Source organism: Toxoplasma gondii, chromosome X, assembly GCF_000006565.2.
Source record: "Toxoplasma gondii ME49 chromosome X, whole genome shotgun sequence".
In the NCBI taxonomy this organism is placed as follows: Eukaryota; Apicomplexa; class Conoidasida; order Eucoccidiorida; family Sarcocystidae; genus Toxoplasma; species Toxoplasma gondii.
This window is the reverse complement of record NC_031478.1, coordinates 4,760,257-4,782,511: the sequence shown is the minus strand read 5'-3', so window position 1 is coordinate 4,782,511 and position 22,255 is coordinate 4,760,257. Positions and strand designations below refer to the sequence as shown.

The window sequence follows — 22,255 nt, the reverse complement described above, 5'->3', positions numbered from 1 at the left end:
TGTATATCTGATACGCGGTCCAGCTGTCTTCAACACGTACCTACACTACACTTTTCCGCTGTCCGGATTCCTATGTTTGATCTCGCGTGAGAGACACCGAACCGTTTAAGGGTGCCTTCTTATCTTTCGGGTCTCTATCACTAGTCTGAGGTGGACCGCGACCTACTGAAGTGATAATCATGTTTCTCAGAAGTCCCTGGGTCCTCATGTCGCTCCAAAATGGCGTAGTGCCCTGTAAAATGATTCAATAGTGTTGCTGCGACAGAGCGACGATTTTCACTGGTGGGAAGTCGATGTTTCAAGACAATAAAAATCAGATGTACATGGGTGACGAGCCTCCGACCGCATGTCTAAACATGTTACACTTGACGTTGTAACGTAAGTGTCGAAGTGCCTGCCGCTGATACAACCATCACACGCTCATCTGTTTGTGAGAGAGGACAAAGTAGATGTGCATATAAGCTACTCCCAGTTATCATCAGAAGAAAAAACGATTTATATGTAATACGGCTACAAAACCAAGAAAGATGAAGTTCGAACCTCGAAGAAGACGAGGAAGACATGGTTACTCTGCACGACGCATGATTGACGCCGCGGCAGAACAGCTGCTACGGCGCGACATAGTTGACCACAACGGCCACCGCGCTGTCAGACACTTCATTGCTGGAAACAACCTTGGCTTGCTTGTACTGCGGAGGTTCCTGCGCTGGCGTGACCAGGGAAACGCCAACAGTGTACGAATGTTGAGAGGTGGCAGTCTTCAAAACTTCATCTAAGGTTCCCTCGGATTCAATCATGATCGGATTTTCCAAGAGAAGGCGGTCTGCGAACAGACAGCAATAGCAACAACACAAGATAATGAAGTGGATATCGGACAGTATTCCAACGCGTTCTGAAGTTACTAAGTTGCACGCCAGAAGTCTCTCTGCATTGACGTCTATCGCACACCGCCTGCGCGCGCCCAATGCGAACACCTTGCTTGTATTCCTCCCTCCGTCAGGGTGTATTCCAACCTGTCGGCCGGCGGGTTCGCCATCGTATCAAAACTATATGTCTACATCGGCTTGCGTTGCTACCTGCTATCGATCCCCATTACTAGAAGACCATCAAGCACAACTCTCACCTGCTATACCACTCTCGCACGACGTGGCATTACGGCGAGTGCCAGATATAACAAGTCCTGGCGCCTCCACCTTCTTGAACGCAGAGTAAAGGGTGCAGATCGAGCCTGCCTCAGTCAGCTCTAGCGCCCAGGCAGCACATTCGATCCTGTCGAAGCATGCAGCCATGCATCCACACAGGTCGTTCTTCGTCGCGGAGCCTTCGACGGTATCTATAATATCCTCTTGTTCTCCGGCAAGAACCTGGAACGGCTGCAAAAACCTGTAATGGAGTTCCACTACAATCGCTCCGGCTTCGGCGGTGCGGTCGTATGCGGGATCCTGTATCGTCCTGCACACGTCTATTGTCTCTGTATATTTATACGACCATGCCAGGCACGAATCGTCGTCCTCACACTTTTTCTGGCAGTCCAGGACCGTTGGCGCAGACAGATCTTGCGTTGCCGGCACTTGGTGTGCGCCATACACCACAGCTGAGCAGAAAATGCACCATTCCGCAGCCGTGAGATTACCAGTCCCCTTTCATGGTGAGTGCAGCGTCCTGATGGCACAAAGCTGGCCACAAAATCCTAAGGATGCTTCTGAAGACTACGAGGTAACTAGAAAACGCTCATCCAACACAATCTCGCATCGCGAGGCATAAAATCAGTATTGCCATGTGACAGTTTCTCCGTCGTCTTTCAGGTACAGCTCGACAACTTCCTGGATTCCGAGCAGCAGTCACATCCACTCACCTCGTGCTTGAACATCAGAAATTCCCTTGCTTCCGGAAACCGCCAGAGGATTTGTAGTGCTGGCAACTCTTACAGTCTCCGTGAAGTATTCACACTGGGCCCCGGTCGCGGTGATCTTCATTGTCCATGCGTGACAATCAGCAACGTGTGATTCACACTGTTCCACGCAGTGCTGCACTGGGTCTGCAGGCGGTGATGCGGGATTATCAGTTTTTATCGGTTTGCCTTTGAGCTCCATGAAAGGCCTGAAGAACCTTGAACTTATTACCGACGTGCGGGCGTTGTTGTTGGGCTCGAGCAGGGCATTCCACGCACCAGCGACACAATCCAGGGTGTCATCGTCTTGAGTTGTGGTAGACCACTGAACGCAGTTTGCTGTGTTCGTGCAGAGTGTCTCGCACTCTGTCTCGCTCTGAACGGTTTGCCTTGCAAGTATCGTGTCTGTCAACCTTGTAGCAATCGCCGTTTGTAATTTGACTGATGAATAGGATCAGCAAAACGCGGAGCGTGTGGTTCAGAAAATGTATCGAACCGGCTGGAGCATACGATGAGAAACTACATCTGCAACAGTGGCAACACATGAGACAGACAAAGAAGGCCACGACTCCCTACTCACTGCCTTCTGAGCACATCCGGCACAGTCATGCTGCCGGCAGAGTCTTACCGTGTGAGGCCTCGAAGGCTGAGCCATCAGCCTGCTTGGTGCCAGACACAACGAGCGGGGAATCAGCGACACCAGTCGAGACGCTCGCGAATAACTCGCAACGGCTCTCATCTCCTCGGAACGTCCATGCTTTGCAATCCATTGCTGTTGAGCAAGCTGTCGCGCAAGCAACAGCTGTGTCCAGCTGCTCCGTTGTTGAGGTGGAGCGTTCTCCGACGAAGGCAACCTCCGTCATCATCAAACGGTTCTGCATGCGAACCAGGACGCTGCCCTTTTGTCTTTTTGTGAATCGCGGCAGATCTGCCCCGTCGCCAATATACCCAAAATAGCAAGCGTCGTCACGGGCCCCCGCTCCAGCCACAGCGTATGAGTACGCAAGGCAGTGGCTCTTCTGGCATTGTACAGCGCAGTCGGTTACGGGCTTGACGACCTTGTTGACCGCCACAGGAAGGAGCGCAGTGTCGACCAAAACTGCGTTCACCAAACGTACAATTGCGAAAAACGGTTGCATGAGTGACCTCAATGGCGTTTCAACCGCGCATTCATGGGTGGGGTCCCGAGTACGGCAAGCACAGAGAGATTCACGCCTCATGCAACACGTGTTGTTCTGACGCGTTTCTGATTTTCATCCCATGTCATACATGTGAAGCCAAGACACCCCTCGTCACAGCAGGCCATCTCGCGGTGAGCGTATGCTACTTACCAGCTTCCTCTATTTCTTCCAACAAAATGCCAATATCCGCCGTCACACACGACGCATTATCAGTCCAAGCCTCTGTGTGGGCGTAGAGCGAGCAGATACCGGTGGACAAATCAATTGACCACCGCTTGCACGTCTCAGTTTGGCCACAAAGCTTCATGCATTTGGTCAAGGTGCTGCCAGACTGGTCGGAAATGGATACAGTCGTCGGTTTCCTCCCCACTTGCAGAACGAGGTTATGCTGTGCGACTACGACCTGGTCCTTGGAAACAACAGCTCTTTGTGCACCCAGGCGTCCGAGGAAACAGTTTGGCGTCCCGTCACTGGCTGCTCTCGTGAATGACGCAACGCGACAGAGTTCCACGCCGGCGCACATCTCGGCGCAAGCTTCCGGTGAACTAGCCGTCGTCATTTGGAATGTGCCAAGCAGAAGCAAGTCTATGCCTTTGCCGTAAGTGTATGCTTCGCCTAAGACAAGTCAGCGCAACACAGGACGTTCGTCAAGAAAGATGTCATTTTGAACGGGTATGCGTACCGAACATACTACGAGAACGAGGGACTTCTGCCACTGAGCTGGCGCAAGACGTTTGCGCTTCTCCAGGCACTTGCACCAATACAGACGCCGAGTGGTAAGTGACTGCTATCACCTCCTGGGAAAGCAATCAGAGACTATATGAGAACTTACTTGGATAGGATGAGTCTTGGCTTTCAGCGTACCCAGAGACCCACTCGTAATCATACGTCTCGCTTCCCAGCACTTCATCACCATGTAGGTTGCAGGTCTGATCGAACTTGTTCCATGACCAAAACGGTTTCTTTGGATTGGCCTGAGCTTGTTTCTGGCATTCGTTGGCGCTTGCGGCTGTGAGCGCGGCTGATGCGACAGTTTGGCCGGACAGAAGATCTGCTCCGTACCTTCGATCGTCAAGGTACTTACGCGGTACCATCCCTCTAATAGAGTACTTGCCTCCAGAAACCGCGTTAACATTGGTTTTCTTTGTATTTGTTGCTGTGAAGTCCTTCAGGTAACAGTTTACGGATCGCCTAGGGTAGAACGTCCAATATTTGCATTGGAGCACGTTCGCACAAGCTTCTTGGCACTCTCGTAGCGACTGTGCTCGGAGTGGGTCTTTCGGCAAATTTGCGTCAACATATTCAATCCCCACCTCCACAGTAATGACGACATCCTTCGAACCGGAAACTGCTCCAGCCAAACTCGCTTTCCCCTCCAGAGCACCAGCGCCCTTGAGGTGACAGGCCATAGATTCGTCAACTGTAGAGTAATATGTCCAGTAGTGGCACTCTGGTTCACCGTTGCATGCTTCAAGGCATGCAGTAGCATTTTCTGCCGCAACAGGTGAGGCAGGCAAGTTGTGGTTCTTCAGTTCCACGTCCACTTCCGCGTAGTGGCCACCGGATGGTTCCATAGGGGTACTGCAGTACTTCGGCCCAGACACAATTCCAGGGAAAGGAAGTTTCTGCACCGTCGAGCCTGCGTTCTCCAATTTTCTGAGACGGCATCGCTTTTCCGATGTGCTAAAGGTGAAGTACTCACAGTCGGTGAACTGCTGGCAAAGTTTTTGGCACTCTGAAGAAGTCTCCGCAGTGATTACTGGGGCAGTGTCGATACCCAAGTACAGCGTATTGTTTTCTGCACATTCAGGATGACTTTCGGACGGTGCGCATTCCTTCGTAGCTGACGTCGCGAAAGGTTTCGGCAGTTGTATAATTTGTCTTCCCCTCCTGCATACGCCTTCTTGAGAATGCATGCACTTGTCAGGCCGTCGAATGTGAAGAAATCGCAGTGCACATTTTCCTTGCAGAGCCCCTGGCAGTCCGTTGCCGATGTGGTTGTGACAGTTCTGAGAGTGTTACCAAGGTATTCCGCATCCCGTTCAGCGCAGGAAGGGGCATCAGTCTCAGGAGCCTCACAGTATTTCGTAGCCGAAACTGCAAAACCGCGTGGCACAGCCTGAATTTCTGCGGAAGAAGAGGCGAACTGCTGAAGCACACACCGTCCATCCTGTGAATGATAGGTGAAGAAATTGCACACAGAGCTTTGTTGGCAAAGCGCCTGGCAGTGGAGTGCCGAACTCGCTGTAGCATGGGAACCGCATTCTTGACCGACATACTCTGTATTATAGACCGCGCACTGCGGACCAGAGTCATGGTTGTCATTGGAGCTGCAGAATTTCATGCCCGATATCGCAAAACCGACAGGTAGTTCTCTCTGCGGCCTTCCGGTCTCGGAGCTCTTGAGAACGCAGCGGCGTTCGAGGCGGTAAAAAGTAAAGAAAGAACACAGAGCATTTGCCTGGCATGCCGATTGACACTGAGCTGCGAAGTTGGTGACAAGGGACTGGAGTTCGACACCAATAAATTCAACGTTGGTCTGGAAGCATGGCTGCAGTGGCTCCTCAGGCAGCGAAGGCGGAGGCACGCCTGGGCCGTCAAAGAACTTGGGTCCAGATACTGTAGACTGTCTGGGGAGTCGCGAAGTGGGAGCCATCGCATTTTTCAAGAAACACGACATTTTGTCCTGGTAGTACGTCCAGTAGTGACAGTCTGAGTACTGTTGGCAGAGATACTGGCAATCGGGGTACGATTTAACAGAGCCATCGTCAACTAACTTGATGTCGTTGCCAACGAAATCCACGTTAATCTCAAGGGAGCCTGTCAGAAAAGAGAACATATGGAAACCCACTCTCATTGCAGTCCCCGGGGCAGCACGCAGGCAAAGTTTTAGCTATCTTAAGCAGACATGTGGGGGCGTTGGTGTAAAGCAGTTACAAAGAACATGGTAAAGCGAAACAAACATCTCATGGTGCGCAGACGTACCAGCAGAAGGCGCGCAGATCCGGGGGCCAGAAACCATTCCCACAGAGCTGAAGTCTTGAACACGCCCTAGAAGGGCATTGCTACTCTTCAGGTAGCAGTTGCTTGTCTGGCCGACCCAGGTCCAGTAAGCGCAATGGGCAGCCGTGACGCAGTGGTAGTGGCAAAGCGCAGCTGATGTCACCTGCCCCGTCTCGATTTTTTCGGTGTCGAAGCCGTGGTAATCCACGTCGACCTCGTAGCATTGCCCTGCGAGAATACACGAACGTAGCAGTTGCCAACTACGTTACCGGTGAACCTCTGGAGGCCACCTAAGTTGAGGCTGGGTTGACTCGCCCAGAGCGAAACAACTACAAGGCAGCATGCAGTCTGCGGACCTACCACGAGGTGTGCATGTTTTCGGTCCTGAGACGAGACCTGCGGTCGCTGCATCTTGCGTTCGACCAAGTAATGCCCCTTGGTTCTTTAAGTAGCAGTTCTTCTTCTGGCTGACCCATGTCCAATAAAAGCACTGCACATTCGCTTCGCAGAGCTGCTGGCAGTCGGCATAGGATGCGACGGAATTCGTCTCGATTTTTTGAATGTCGAACCCTCGGTAATCCACGTCCAGCTCGTGACAAGCTGCACAAAACAAGCACACCTCCAAATGATTTCTTATGGAGCATGTGAGAGGAATCCGTGAACCTGCCGGTGAGCCACGAGTTTTTGCTTACTTGCAGGGACAGGGACACAGTCTTTCGCTCCAGATATTTTGTCCATCGTTGTGCTATCTCGCATCCAACCTTGAAGCGCATATGGATTTTTGAGGTAGCAGCTCTGCGTCGTCTGCACCCATGTCCAGTAGTAGCAGCCTGCGCGGTTTTTGCACAAAGCTTGACAAGCTGAGGGGGTTGTCACCTCCCCTGTTTCCAGCTTTTCGATGTCGTATCCATAGTAATCCACGCCGACCTCGTAGCAGGAGCCTGCCACAGTCAGCCGCACACAAGTTCGTTCCTTTATGCACGGTCAATCGTTGTCCCGAAGACTCAATGTCACCTCTCTCCCGCATAGTCAGCGACCTACCGGAAAACTGTTCGCCGCAGCGTCTCGAGCCTGAAACCATCCCGAAGGTGCTGGAGTCTTGAACACGTCCGAGGGGAGCGTATTGATCTTTCAGGTAACAGCTGTTGGTTGACCGCACCCATGTCCAGTAATGGCAGCTCTGGTCAGCCTGGCACAGCGCGCGGCACGAGTCCGCTGAGAATACCTGTCCAGATTCCAACTTTTTCACATCGTGTCCTCGATAGTCTACGTTGTACTCGTGACAAGCTGCAAACGAACAACCAAAGACACATCAATCTGACATCTCGATCTGTCAGCCTAGATGCGAAGGTCTTGCTGCTGTCATTTGTTCCTGAAACGTTCCACCGGCGTGCAGAAGAAGTGTCGCGAGGCCTGCCGATGAAGTGTTTGCACGCTAAAACCACGGGCAACGTGGTCGTGCGCTGCCTCATTGTTGCCTCGCCACGCTATTGCCTCCAGATGACTTCGTGATGGCGGCAGCGATGCTACTGCACAGTGGTGTCCCGTTTCGCGTGAAACGAGGCCCCGAGAGAGCCAGTTTACCTTGAGGGACCGCAGCACATCGTTTCGGGCCGGATATCATTCCAGAAGCGGCCGGTCCGGCATCACGACCAATTAGGGCGAAGTAGTTCTTGAGGTAGCAGTTTTGTTTGTAGCTGACCCAGGTCCAGAAGGAGCACTCCGGGAGCTTTTCACACAGAGCCTGGCACTCCTTCGCAGAAGCGACGTCTCCACTTTCAATCTTCTGAACGTCGTATCCACTGTAGTCGACATTGTCTTCCTTGCAAACTTTGAATCCGCGCAGGTCAAAATGGAGCACAAACAATCATGGGGAGGTGGGAGTTGACTGAAGTGCAAAAGCATTTTCTATTCGTGTGTAGTCTGAAAACTCCAAAGATTTTACCCACAGCGTTTCCTACCGAACAGACTCACACAGCCTCAACAACGCGTCAGAGCACTGACACACACCACAGACCAGGAAATGCGTGAGATCGGCACTAAACATTCGCAGCTGTTAAGCGGTGCTTTGTATCGCAGGCTGCGCTGTGACGCGGTGGTCAAATGCTGGTGGAGCACGGGTATGCGTGGTCAGCACCTTACCCGGATGGAGGGGGCAGAATGCTGGACCTGAGACCATTCCCAAAGTCGATTCGTCGGCATGGCGCCCATTCAGGGCAAGATTGCTCTTCAGGTAGCAGCTCTTTGACGAGCTCACGTAGGACCAAAAGCTGCAGCCAGCAGTTCCTTGGCACATATGCTGACAGTGTTTTGCTGACGAGCATTGACCCTCGATCTTCTTAATATCGAAGCCTTGATAGTCCACGTCCCACTCGTGGCAGCCTGCAGAGAAAACGTTGTTGTAAGAGGTACTCGCATGACCTGTGGGGAGCAGCTGGATGCGAGTTCAGTACACAGCCGTTTGGCGCATATAAGAGGGACGGCAAGATCGAGGAGCTACGTCCGACAGGAATATTGCGTCGGGTACCGGGGAACGTTTGCAGAGCGAAAATCCGACGTACTTAACAGGTAACCCGCAAATCGATGTCGGAAGCGAAAAACTGGTGCGACTGCTTACCTGGTGGGGTTGGAGTGCAATACTTCGGCCCCGACACCATGCCGACGGTTTGCTGGCTTTGGACTCTCCCCAGCAGAGCATGAAGGTCTTTCAGATAACAGTGTTCGGTTTGAGAGACCCATGTCCAGTAAATACAGCCGCTAGTCGCCTGGCAGAGGGATTGGCAGGCCGCCGCGCTGTCAACCCGTTGATCCTCAATTTTCTTGATATCGTGTCCATAGTAGTCGACGTTGAGCTCCATGCAGGCTGGGGGGAGAAAAAGGAAAGTGTAGAATGAGCTCGTGGTGTCCGTACCAGTGGCTGGGCTGCGACCGCTAATCAGTGGGGCGAATGCAGGCTCATCGCTGGATACGTTTTGAGGATGAGGGGGTTTGGAATCATACCTGGCGGTAGAGGTTCGCAGTCTTTGGGTCCGGATACGAGGCCAATAGTGGACTCGCCCGTTACCCAGAACGAGGTGGCAGTGCTGTCTTTTAAAAAGCAGTTCTGTGTGTCGCGATTCCAAGTCCAGAAATAGCAGACACGCGATGCCTGGCAGAACGACTGACACATCGCTGCGGATGTCGCAGCTCCTGGTCCCATTTCAATCACCAGCCCACCACTGTAGTCCACGTCCTTCTCGAAACAGGGGACTGAGAGCATGCATAATGAACACAGATGACCTTATCTCAAATCGCATTGGGCAAAAAATACCCGTTTCTCCAATGTACACGAGCCTGAAGGGAGCAGCTGCCGCAATTCTGGAACCAGTGTTTCTTGACTGTGAGATAGCGATTGACTTGATGACGGACTGTAGAGCTAACCTGGAGGACTTATGCACTCCTTTGGACCGGAGACCATTCCGACCGTTGTGTCGTCCTGAACTCTTCCTTGCAGGGCGTATGGCCCCTTGAGGTAGCACGACTGTGTCTGTTTGACCCAAGTCCAATGAAAGCAATCCTCTTTACCACGGCACAACTCATGGCACATAGTTGCGGTGGTCACCTGTCCGGTCTCAAACTTCTGCACGTCGTGGCCGAAGTAGTCTACATTCAGCTCGTAACAAGCACCTGCGATGAACAACATATAAAGAAACATATATTCCAACATCAGCACCTGACAGTGCCAACTGTTCCCACGCAATACGAGCTGGTGAAGAGTGCGGCTGCGGCCCCCTGTAGGTGGCGTACGTTTGACAGACGCTGCATACTAACCTGGAGGGTTGCTGTGGCAAACTTTGGGTCCGGATACCATCCCAATAGTCGAATAAGTGCTACTGCGCCCTTGAGTAGCGCTTGAGTTCTTCAAAAAGCAGTTGTTTTCATTTGAGACCCAGGTGAAGTAGAAGCACTGAGGAATGGCACGGCACAGTTGCTGACATGCTGCCGCAGACGTGACTTGGCCGTTCTCGACTTTCTCCACGTCATAGCCCACGTAGTCGACGTTGCCCTCAAAGCACCAAGCTGCAGACGCCACAGACTTACAAGGCCTCTGATGTCGCACGAGGTCGGAGAAAGGCATTTTTCATTGGGAAAGCCTCCATGAGTGCAACATACCGCCATACCTGAGACTTGGGGCAGGCAATCCCGCGGACCCGAGATCATGCCGACGGTGTCTGAGCCTTTCTTATATCCTAGAAGTGCTCTGCTGTCCTTCATGTAGCACGCCGATGTCTGGCTGACGAATGACCAATATTGGCACCCCGCTGTCTCCTGACATGCTGTCTGACATGCGCCAGGGCTGGCGATGCTGCCATCCTCAACCGTCGCGATATCGTACCCGAAGTAATCTGTATCAAGCTGATAGCAGCCTGTCAGGAGGGAAGGGCAATCGCGAACACGACACAGGCTTGCTGTATCAATGGTTAGGGGTAACGACGCTGCTCAGCTGACCTAATGCGTCGAGGAACGGATAATCTAGATACAAAGTTCGAGGGTACGATTCGGAAGTGTCTTCATGTGAAACAACGCCGCTCACGGAAGAAAATTATATACATTTGGTGACCAACGGCAATGACAGGAACGTCGTCTTACCGTGCATCGACGGAGCTGATGAGAGACAGCTCTTTGGACCTGACACGAGACCAATCGCGCTAGAGCCGGTGACACGAGAGGCTGCAGCAGCTTCTGCCTTCAAGTAGCAGTTCTTGTTGACCGCATCCCAGGTCCAGAAAAAACACTGCGGATGCTCCGCACAAAGTTCTTGGCAGGCGAAAAACGAATGCACAGTTCCAGTCTCGACCTTCTCGACATCCAAGCCACGATAGTCTGTATTGTTCTCGTAGCAGTGAGCATCTGATGAATTTGAGACATGACAACGAGGTCCATCAGCATCCGTCAAACCCGTGAACGTTGTTTTCTAGAGCAAATCACCTTCCGCATACGTCTTTCGCAAGCCGTGGTAGAAAAGAGTTACGGTGAAATACTCCAGTGACTCTACAATTCAGTTCGCCATGGCAGCACACTTACCAGAAGAAGCCGAGACGGACCTGAAGAAAACAAACATCAGTCTTTGAGGCGCTGTGTTTCTGATGGTACGCTTCAGAGAGATGCTGATCAGGTTGATCGTAGGAGCGTAAAAACACTCGTAACTCCATGGTTCTTACCTAGCCGAACAGCTGAGAAGAGCAATCGCGGTTCCAGCGACGGCTGTAGCGGCGCACATGCGCCTCCAGACGCGACGGCTACCTGCCGTCTTGCGGCAGTAAGCGACCATTGTACAGATGCCAGCAAAATACTTTCGTCCCTAGAGAGGTGGGAACAGAGGTGAACAAGAAAGGCAGCTGTGGAGCAAATTCAGTCTGACAGATTAAAAAAGAGGGGTGAGTTCTCGCACGTGGCCGGCAAAAAACGAATTATTCTATCAGTTAACTTCGGCCGCGAGCGCGGGTCCGCTTTGTTTTCTGGCAACGTGTCTGCAAAAATAATTCGGGGCACGGCAGAAGGGCACAACTTGAGATAAGAGGCGGCGCGGAGCACCTCCTCGCAAGATATTACTGAAGACATCAAAAGTATTTGTAACGTATATGGCAGTAGGCGTGCATTCAAGAATTGATATGCCCCTGGGGGAGCGGCGAGCCTGAGAGTGCATGAGACGACTGTCTCCCGTAAGGAGACAGCAGGGCACGGCGTTGCAGGCGATAGGTGGTGGCTCGTGCACCAAGAATTCGTCATCACGTTCTATCGAATGTCTGCGTGCCAAAGCGAAAGAGCCGTAACCGCGCTTTTTCTCAAACGTCCGGAGTGTCGTTTGAGGGATACTGCAGCAAGACGGTAGGAGTAGATCGGCAGCACCGCTCAACGGTTCACGAGAACGGGCGGGACAACAAGGTCACCGTGTGTGGCGAAGACCTTGGAAACCGACAGTTGCAGCCGTCGCCGTCCGCCTGCCTGTACCCTCAAGTCTACCAAAACTCCTGCCCTGCGTAACTAGTAGTTACATTCAACGCCCGTTATGTTGCCCCTGCCTCACTTTTTGCATAAGTTCACAATTAATTTTGCCGAGTTTATCAGTCGTGAGAGGCATGCTGCACTGCCTCTCATTCCGCGTTATTGTTTTCCTCCGTGACCTAGAATCAGTTTTGACTCCAGCAAGACACCAGATAACGACACGGACCCGCGTTTGCGGACGATGTTATCCAGTAGACTCATCCGATTTCTACTGGCCACGTCCGCGGGCTCACCCATCTCTTTTACTCTGTCATATTGAATTGTTGTTTTCCTTGTTCACTTCAGTTCCGCCTCCTCTAGTGTCGATAGATTATTGCAGACATCTACGCAATGGCCGCTCCCTGCTACAAGACGGCCGGCAGCCGTCGCGTCTGGAGAGGCATGGCAGTCACCGCCACAGCCGTCGCTGCAACTGCAGTAGCCCTTCTTAGCTGTTCGTTCTGGTAAGAAACCATGGTGCCGGAGGGGGTTTTCTGCCCATGAAGTGGACGTGATCAGCAGCTCTCTGATTATTTATGAGGGTTTACGGGGGTGAGCATTAGAGTCATATTCAGTCGCTCAGAAACTATCCTGTGTTTGTTTACCCGTCTGTATTTTATAAGTGTGAAGTGTAACGGTATAAAGGTGTAAACAAGGGACTCCTTTTGACAACAGTCCAGTGGGATCTTGGTGTGCAGCAGTCATAAATGACTTTGTTGTGCTTGGAAGGTATTGTCGTCAAGCATGTTAGCTTAGTATAAGCATAGACCCAATTCGAAAGTAACGTAGGTGCTACGCTACAAAGAACTGCACCCGACTATTCCGTACAGAGGGACACCAGGAAGGAGACTAGCGAAGTGATTGCCGTGATATTTGCACAGTGTTTCACACAAGAACTTGAATCTGTGGAACGAAGTACTGGAAGAATATATGAGAATTTGGAAGTGGAGGAAGAAAAGCGTCTGCTGCACAACATCACAAACTGCTAATTCCACGGTGTGCGTTCGGTATATATTTCCTGCCCAGTGCCCTACCATTTTCTTGGGGCTATGTCCTGCGAGTTCGACGACTGGCTTGGAAATTGAATGCCTTTGTTTAGCAGATCCAAGGTTCCTTGTGTTAGCAAAGCATAGTTATGATCATAACGCTTATAGTTATAAAACCACGGACGTGGGATAACAACCTTAATGCCGGAGATTAAAATCCAGCTCTTTTATCTGTCCCAAGCAGTCCAGCTAGGTGGAGTGTAGAACAGGCATATACAACTTGGTTGCCTCGGTCTCATAACTGGAGTCATATTCAGCATTCTAGACTGATAGAAGACTCTCAAGATAGCAGCGACAATGACCTACGATGGTGCCCTGCTGCATAGCAAAACAAAATAAAAGATTAAGCGGCATCATGCCTCAACGGAAGTGTACGAGCAGAAACAGAACCCAATCGATACCGGTGTCTGTTTTTTTCAGGGCCGCTTCGGCTTCTTCCTGTAAGTTTGCTGCAGTGGCAAACTGAAGTACAGTGTCCCTCGCAGCTGTCGTGTTTACCATGACCACACCCATTGTTTGGGGACGCACTACACAGGGGAAAAATTTCTGGGAAAGCAATTCCATATTCAATACGCAATGTCTCAATTCTAACGCGTCTAACTATTTCTTCAGGAGCAAACTACCATTTTAAGCTTTCAGCTTTAGCTGATTGCTTTCGGCTAAAGCATTAGAAATCGCCACACATAACGTAACGTCTCCACGGTACGCATGCCCATTGCTCCTACATTTTCTTCGGTTTTCATCACGAGAAGTTCGTGCCGCTCCATTTTCTGCTCGCAGTTTGCATGGAGCTCAACGTCGACTACTATGGACACGATATCAAGAAAATTGAGGACCAACGGGTTGACAGCGCGGCGGCCTGCCAATCCCTCTGCCAGGCGACTAGCGGCTGTATTTACTGGACATGGGTCTCTCAAACCGAACACTGTTATCTGAAAGACCTTCATGCTCTGCTGGGGAGAGTCCAAAGCCAGCAAACCGTCGGCATGGTGTCGGGGCCGAAGTATTGCACTCCAACCCCACCAGGTAAGCAGTCGCACCAGTTTTTCGCTTCCGACATCGATTTGCGGGTTACCTGTTAAGTACGTCGGATTTTCGCTCTGCAAACGTTCCCCGGTACCCGACGCAATATTCCTGTCGGACGTAGCTCCTCGATCTTGCCGTCCCTCTTATATGCGCCAAACGGCTGTGTACTGAACTCGCATCCAGCTGCTCCCCACAGGTCATGCGAGTACCTCTTACAACAACGTTTTCTCTGCAGGCTGCCACGAGTGGGACGTGGACTATCAAGGCTTCGATATTAAGAAGATCGAGGGTCAATGCTCGTCAGCAAAACACTGTCAGCATATGTGCCAAGGAACTGCTGGCTGCAGCTTTTGGTCCTACGTGAGCTCGTCAAAGAGCTGCTACCTGAAGAGCAATCTTGCCCTGAATGGGCGCCATGCCGACGAATCGACTTTGGGAATGGTCTCAGGTCCAGCATTCTGCCCCCTCCATCCGGGTAAGGTGCTGACCACGCATACCCGTGCTCCACCAGCATTTGACCACCGCGTCACAGCGCAGCCTGCGATACAAAGCACCGCTTAACAGCTGCGAATGTTTAGTGCCGATCTCACGCATTTCCTGGTCTGTGGTGTGTGTCAGTGCTCTGACGCGTTGTTGAGGCTGTGTGAGTCTGTTCGGTAGGAAACGCTGTGGGTAAAATCTTTGGAGTTTTCAGACTACACACGAATAGAAAATGCTTTTGCACTTCAGTCAACTCCCACCTCCCCATGATTGTTTGTGCTCCATTTTGACCTGCGCGGATTCAAAGTTTGCAAGGAAGACAATGTCGACTACAGTGGATACGACGTTCAGAAGATTGAAAGTGGAGACGTCGCTTCTGCGAAGGAGTGCCAGGCTCTGTGTGAAAAGCTCCCGGAGTGCTCCTTCTGGACCTGGGTCAGCTACAAACAAAACTGCTACCTCAAGAACTACTTCGCCCTAATTGGTCGTGATGCCGGACCGGCCGCTTCTGGAATGATATCCGGCCCGAAACGATGTGCTGCGGTCCCTCAAGGTAAACTGGCTCTCTCGGGGCCTCGTTTCACGCGAAACGGGACACCACTGTGCAGTAGCATCGCTGCCGCCATCACGAAGTCATCTGGAGGCAATAGCGTGGCGAGGCAACAATGAGGCAGCGCACGACCACGTTGCCCGTGGTTTTAGCGTGCAAACACTTCATCGGCAGGCCTCGCGACACTTCTTCTGCACGCCGGTGGAACGTTTCAGGAACAAATGACAGCAGCAAGACCTTCGCATCTAGGCTGACAGATCGAGATGTCAGATTGATGTGTCTTTGGTTGTTCGTTTGCAGCTTGTCACGAGTACAACGTAGACTATCGAGGACACGATGTGAAAAAGTTGGAATCTGGACAGGTATTCTCAGCGGACTCGTGCCGCGCGCTGTGCCAGGCTGACCAGAGCTGCCATTACTGGACATGGGTGCGGTCAACCAACAGCTGTTACCTGAAAGATCAATACGCTCCCCTCGGACGTGTTCAAGACTCCAGCACCTTCGGGATGGTTTCAGGCTCGAGACGCTGCGGCGAACAGTTTTCCGGTAGGTCGCTGACTATGCGGGAGAGAGGTGACATTGAGTCTTCGGGACAACGATTGACCGTGCATAAAGGAACGAACTTGTGTGCGGCTGACTGTGGCAGGCTCCTGCTACGAGGTCGGCGTGGATTACTATGGATACGACATCGAAAAGCTGGAAACAGGGGAGGTGACAACCCCCTCAGCTTGTCAAGCTTTGTGCAAAAACCGCGCAGGCTGCTACTACTGGACATGGGTGCAGACGACGCAGAGCTGCTACCTCAAAAATCCATATGCGCTTCAAGGTTGGATGCGAGATAGCACAACGATGGACAAAATATCTGGAGCGAAAGACTGTGTCCCTGTCCCTGCAAGTAAGCAAAAACTCGTGGCTCACCGGCAGGTTCACGGATTCCTCTCACATGCTCCATAAGAAATCATTTGGAGGTGTGCTTGTTTTGTGCAGCTTGTCACGAGCTGGACGTGGATTACCGAGGGTTCGACATTCAAAAAATCGAGACGAATTCCGTCGCATCCTATGCCGACTGCCAGCAGCTCTGCGAAGCGAATGTGCAGTGCTTTTATTGGACATGGGTCAGCCAGAAGAAGAACTGCTACTTAAAGAACCAAGGGGCATTACTTGGTCGAACGCAAGATGCAGCGACCGCAGGTCTCGTCTCAGGACCGAAAACATGCACACCTCGTGGTAGGTCCGCAGACTGCATGCTGCCTTGTAGTTGTTTCGCTCTGGGCGAGTCAACCCAGCCTCAACTTAGGTGGCCTCCAGAGGTTCACCGGTAACGTAGTTGGCAACTGCTACGTTCGTGTATTCTCGCAGGGCAATGCTACGAGGTCGACGTGGATTACCACGGCTTCGACACCGAAAAAATCGAGACGGGGCAGGTGACATCAGCTGCGCTTTGCCACTACCACTGCGTCACGGCTGCCCATTGCGCTTACTGGACCTGGGTCGGCCAGACAAGCAACTGCTACCTGAAGAGTAGCAATGCCCTTCTAGGGCGTGTTCAAGACTTCAGCTCTGTGGGAATGGTTTCTGGCCCCCGGATCTGCGCGCCTTCTGCTGGTACGTCTGCGCACCATGAGATGTTTGTTTCGCTTTACCATGTTCTTTGTAACTGCTTTACACCAAGCCCCCACATGTCTGCTTAAGATAGCTAAAACTTTGCCTGCGTGCTGCCCCGGGGACTGCAATGAGAGTGGGTTTCCATATGTTCTCTTTTCTGACAGGCTCCCTTGAGATTAACGTGGATTTCGTTGGCAACGACATCAAGTTAGTTGACGATGGCTCTGTTAAATCGTACCCCGATTGCCAGTATCTCTGCCAACAGTACTCAGACTGTCACTACTGGACGTACTACCAGGACAAAATGTCGTGTTTCTTGAAAAACGCGATGGCTCCCACTTCGCGACTCCCCAGACAGTCTACAGTATCTGGACCCAAGTTCTTTGACGGCCCAGGCGTGCCTCCGCCTTCGCTGCCTGAGGAGCCACTGCAGCCATGCTTCCAGACCAACGTTGAATTTATTGGTGTCGAACTCCAGTCCCTTGTCACCAACTTCGCAGCTCAGTGTCAATCGGCATGCCAGGCAAATGCTCTGTGTTCTTTCTTTACTTTTTACCGCCTCGAACGCCGCTGCGTTCTCAAGAGCTCCGAGACCGGAAGGCCGCAGAGAGAACTACCTGTCGGTTTTGCGATATCGGGCATGAAATTCTGCAGCTCCAATGACAACCATGACTCTGGTCCGCAGTGCGCGGTCTATAATACAGAGTATGTCGGTCAAGAATGCGGTTCCCATGCTACAGCGAGTTCGGCACTCCACTGCCAGGCGCTTTGCCAACAAAGCTCTGTGTGCAATTTCTTCACCTATCATTCACAGGATGGACGGTGTGTGCTTCAGCAGTTCGCCTCTTCTTCCGCAGAAATTCAGGCTGTGCCACGCGGTTTTGCAGTTTCGGCTACGAAATACTGTGAGGCTCCTGAGACTGATGCCCCTTCCTGCGCTGAACGGGATGCGGAATACCTTGGTAACACTCTCAGAACTGTCACAACCACATCGGCAACGGACTGCCAGGGACTCTGCAAGGAAAATGTGCACTGCGATTTCTTCACATTCGACGGCCTGACAAGTGCATGCATTCTCAAGAAGGCGTATGCAGGAGGGGAAGACAAATTATACAAACTGCCGAAACCTTTCGCGACGTCAGCTACGAAGGAATGCGCACCGTCCGAAAGTCATCCTGAATGTGCAGAAAATAATACGCTGTACTTGGGTATCGACACTGCCCCAGTAATCACTGCGGAGACTTCTTCAGAGTGCCAAAAACTTTGCCAGCAGTTCACCGACTGTGAGTACTTCACCTTTAGCACATCGGAAAAGCGATGCCGTCTCAGAAAATTGGAGAACGCAGGCTCGACGGTGCAGAAACTTCCTTTCCCTGGAATTGTGTCTGGGCCGAAGTACTGCAGTACCCCTATGGAACCATCCGGTGGCCACTACGCGGAAGTGGACGTGGAACTGAAGAACCACAACTTGCCTGCCTCACCTGTTGCGGCAGAAAATGCTACTGCATGCCTTGGAGCATGCAACGGTGAACCAGAGTGCCACTACTGGACATATTACTCTACAGTTGACGAATCTATGGCCTGTCACCTCAAGGGCGCTGGTGCTCTGGAGGGGAAAGCGAGTTTGGCTGGAGCAGTTTCCGGTTCGAAGGATGTCGTCATTACTGTGGAGGTGGGGATTGAATACGTTGACGCAAATTTGCCGAAAGACCCACTCCGAGCACAGTCGCTACGAGAGTGCCAAGAAGCTTGTGCGAACGTGCTCCAGTGCAAATATTGGACGTTCTACCCTAGGCGATCCGTAAACTGTTACCTGAAGGACTTCACAGCAACAAATACAAAGAAAACCAATGTTAACGCGGTTTCTGGAGGCAAGTACTCTATTAGAGGGATGGTACCGCGTAAGTACCTTGACGATCGAAGGTACGGAGCAGATCTTCTGTCCGGCCAAACTGTCGCATCAGCCGCGCTCACAGCCGCAAGCGCCAACGAATGCCAGAAACAAGCTCAGGCCAATCCAAAGAAACCGTTTTGGTCATGGAACAAGTTCGATCAGACCTGCAACCTATATGGTGATGAAGTGCTGGGAAGCGAGACGTATGATTACGAATGGGTCTCTGGGTACGCTGAAAGCCAAGACTCATCCTATCCAAGTAAGTTCTCATATAGTCTCTGATTGCTTTTCCAGGAGGTGATAGCAGTCACTTGCCACTCGGCGTCTGTACTGGTGCAAGTGCCTGGAGAAGCGCAAACGTCTTGCGCCAGCTCAGTGGCAGAAGTCCCTCGTTCTCGTAGTATGTTCGGTACGCATACCCGTTCAAAATGACATCTTTCTTGACGAACGTCCTGTGTTGCGCTGACTTGTCTTAGGCGAAGCATACACTTACGGCAAAGGCATAGACTTGCTTCTGCTTGGCACATTCCAAATGACGACGGCTAGTTCACCGGAAGCTTGCGCCGAGATGTGCGCCGGCGTGGAACTCTGTCGCGTTGCGTCATTCACGAGAGCAGCCAGTGACGGGACGCCAAACTGTTTCCTCGGACGCCTGGGTGCACAAAGAGCTGTTGTTTCCAAGGACCAGGTCGTAGTCGCACAGCATAACCTCGTTCTGCAAGTGGGGAGGAAGCCGACGACTGTATCCATTTCCGACCAGTCTGGCAGCACCTTGACCAAATGCATGAAGCTTTGTGGCCAAACTGAGACGTGCAAGCGGTGGTCAATTGATTTGTCCACCGGTGTCTGCTCGCTCTACGCCCACACAGATGCTTGGACTGACAATGCGTCGTGTGTGACGGCGGATATTGGCATTTTGTTGGAAGAAATAGAGGAAGCTGGTAAGTAGCATACGCTCACCGCGAGATGGCCTGCTGTGACGAGGGGTGTCTTGGCTTCACATGTATGACATGGGATGAAAATCAGAAACGCGTCAGAACAACACGTGTTGCATGAGGCGTGAATCTCTCTGTGCTTGCCGTACTCGGGACCCCACCCATGAATGCGCGGTTGAAACGCCATTGAGGTCACTCATGCAACCGTTTTTCGCAATTGTACGTTTGGCGAACGCAGTTTTGGTCGACACTGCGCTCCTTCCTGTGGCGGTCAACAAGGTCGTCAAGCCCGTAACCGACTGCGCTGTACAATTCCAGAAGAGCCACTGCCTTGCGTACTCATACGCTGTGGCTGGAGCGGGGGCCCGTGACGGCGCTTGCTATTTTGGGTCTATTGGCGACGGGGCAGATCTGCCGCGATTCACAAAAAGACAAAAGGGCAGCGTCCTGGTTCGCAGGCAGAACCGTTTGATGATGACGGAGGTTGCCTTCGTCGGAGAACGCTCCACCTCAACAACGGAGCAGCTGGACACAGCTGTTGCTTGCGCGACAGCTTGCTCAACAGCAATGGATTGCAAAGCATGGACGTTCCGAGGAGATGAGAGCCGTTGCGAGTTATTCGCGAGCATCTCGACTGGTGTCGCTGATTCCCCGCTCGTTGTGTCTGGCACCAAGCAGGCTGATGGCTCAGCCTTCGAGGCCTCACACGGTAAGACTCTGCCGGCAGCATGACTGTGCCGGATGTGCTCAGGAGGCAGTGAGTAGGGAGTCGTGGCCTTCTTTGTCTGTCTCATGTGTTGCCACTGTTGCAGATGTAGTTTCTCATCGTATGCTCCAGCCGGTTCGATACATTTTCTGAACCACACGCTCCGCGTTTTGCTGATCCTATTCATCAGTCAAATTACAAACGGCGATTGCTACAAGGTTGACAGACACGATACTTGCAAGGCAAACCGTTCAGAGCGAGACAGAGTGCGAGACACTCTGCACGAACACAGCAAACTGCGTTCAGTGGTCTACCACAACTCAAGACGATGACACCCTGGAATGTGTCGCTGGTGCGTGGAATGCCCTGCTCGAGCCCAACAACAACGCCCGCACGTCGGTAATAAGTTCAAGGTTCTTCAGGCCTTTCATGGAGCTCAAAGGCAAACCGATAAAAACTGATAATCCCGCATCACCGCCTGCAGACCCAGTGCAGCACTGCGTGGAACAGTGTGAATCACACGTTGCTGATTGCCACGCATGGACAATGAAGATCACCGCGACCGGGGCCCAGTGTGAATACTTCACGGAGACTGTAAGAGTTGCCAGCACTACAAATCCTCTGGCGGTTTCCGGAAGCAAGGGAATTTCTGATGTTCAAGCACGAGGTGAGTGGATGTGACTGCTGCTCGGAATCCAGGAAGTTGTCGAGCTGTACCTGAAAGACGACGGAGAAACTGCCACAGGGCAATACTGATTTTATGCCTCGCGATGCGAGATTGTGTTGGATGAGCGTTTTCTAGTTACCTCGTAGTCTTCAGAAGCATCCTTAGGATTTTGTGGCCAGCTTTGTGACATCAGGACGCTGCACTCACCATGAAAGGGGACTGGTAATCTCACGGCTGCGGAATGGTGCATTTTCTGCTCAGCTGTGGTGTATGGCGCATACCAAGTGCCGGCAACGCAAGAGCTGTCTGCGCCAACGGTCCTGGACTGCCAGAAAAGGTGTGAGGACGACGATTCGTGCCTGGCATGGTCGTATAAATATACAGAGACAATAGACGTGTGCAGGACGATACAGGATCCCGCATACGACCGCACCGCCGAAGCCGGAGCGATTGTAGTGGAACTCCATTACAGGTTTTTGCAGCCGTTCCAGGTTCTTGCCGGAGAACAAGAGGATATTATAGATACCGTCGAAGGCTCCGCGACGAAGAACGACCTGTGTGGATGCATGGCTGCATGCTTCGACAGGATCGAATGTGCTGCCTGGGCGCTAGAGCTGACTGAGGCAGGCTCGATCTGCACCCTTTACTCTGCGTTCAAGAAGGTGGAGGCGCCAGGACTTGTTATATCTGGCACTCGCCGTAATGCCACGTCGTGCGAGAGTGGTATAGCAGGTGAGAGTTGTGCTTGATGGTCTTCTAGTAATGGGGATCGATAGCAGGTAGCAACGCAAGCCGATGTAGACATATAGTTTTGATACGATGGCGAACCCGCCGGCCGACAGGTTGGAATACACCCTGACGGAGGGAGGAATACAAGCAAGGTGTTCGCATTGGGCGCGCGCAGGCGGTGTGCGATAGACGTCAATGCAGAGAGACTTCTGGCGTGCAACTTAGTAACTTCAGAACGCGTTGGAATACTGTCCGATATCCACTTCATTATCTTGTGTTGTTGCTATTGCTGTCCGTTCGCAGACCGCCTTCTCCTGGAAAATCCGATCATGTTTGAAACCGAGGGAACCTTAGATGAAGTTTTGAAGACTGCCACCTCTCAACATTCGTACACTGTTGGCGTTTCCCTGGTCACGCCAGCGCAGGAACCTCCGCAGTACAAGCAAGCCAAGGTTGTTACCAGCAATGAAGTGTCTGACAGCGCGGTGGCCGTTGTGGTCAACTATGTCGCGCCGTAA

At 52.1% G+C, this 22,255-nt stretch overlaps 2 protein-coding genes across 2 annotated transcripts; one reads left to right on the top strand and one right to left on the bottom strand.

Moving 5' to 3' along the window:
• TGME49_235315 (PAN domain-containing protein) lies at window positions 1-11,386 on the bottom strand (the record flags this gene model as incomplete). The annotated part of the gene is made up of 21 exons (XM_018780422.1): window positions 1-823; window positions 1,124-1,594; window positions 1,856-2,332; window positions 2,520-2,990; window positions 3,223-3,687; window positions 3,905-4,870; window positions 4,921-5,892; window positions 6,058-6,303; window positions 6,436-6,675; window positions 6,768-7,016; window positions 7,117-7,362; window positions 7,660-7,905; window positions 8,218-8,457; window positions 8,693-8,938; window positions 9,076-9,324; window positions 9,640-9,741; window positions 9,886-10,134; window positions 10,236-10,481; window positions 10,705-10,965; window positions 11,140-11,159; window positions 11,277-11,386. 21 exons carry the CDS (start codon window positions 11,384-11,386, stop codon window positions 609-611), a joined length of 6,987 nt encoding a protein of 2,328 aa, XP_018635833.1. The 3' UTR covers window positions 1-608.
• Window positions 11,387-13,930: 2,544 nt separating this feature from the next.
• Window positions 13,931-22,255, top strand: TGME49_235200 (PAN domain-containing protein; the record flags this gene model as incomplete). Its single annotated transcript, XM_002368884.2, has 13 exons — window positions 13,931-14,171; window positions 14,407-14,646; window positions 14,959-15,204; window positions 15,502-15,747; window positions 15,848-16,096; window positions 16,189-16,428; window positions 16,561-16,806; window positions 16,971-18,959; window positions 19,177-19,641; window positions 19,874-20,344; window positions 20,532-21,008; window positions 21,270-21,740; window positions 22,041-22,255. The coding sequence occupies 13 exons, from the start codon at window positions 13,931-13,933 to the stop codon at window positions 22,253-22,255; spliced, it is 5,796 nt and encodes a 1,931-aa protein (XP_002368925.2).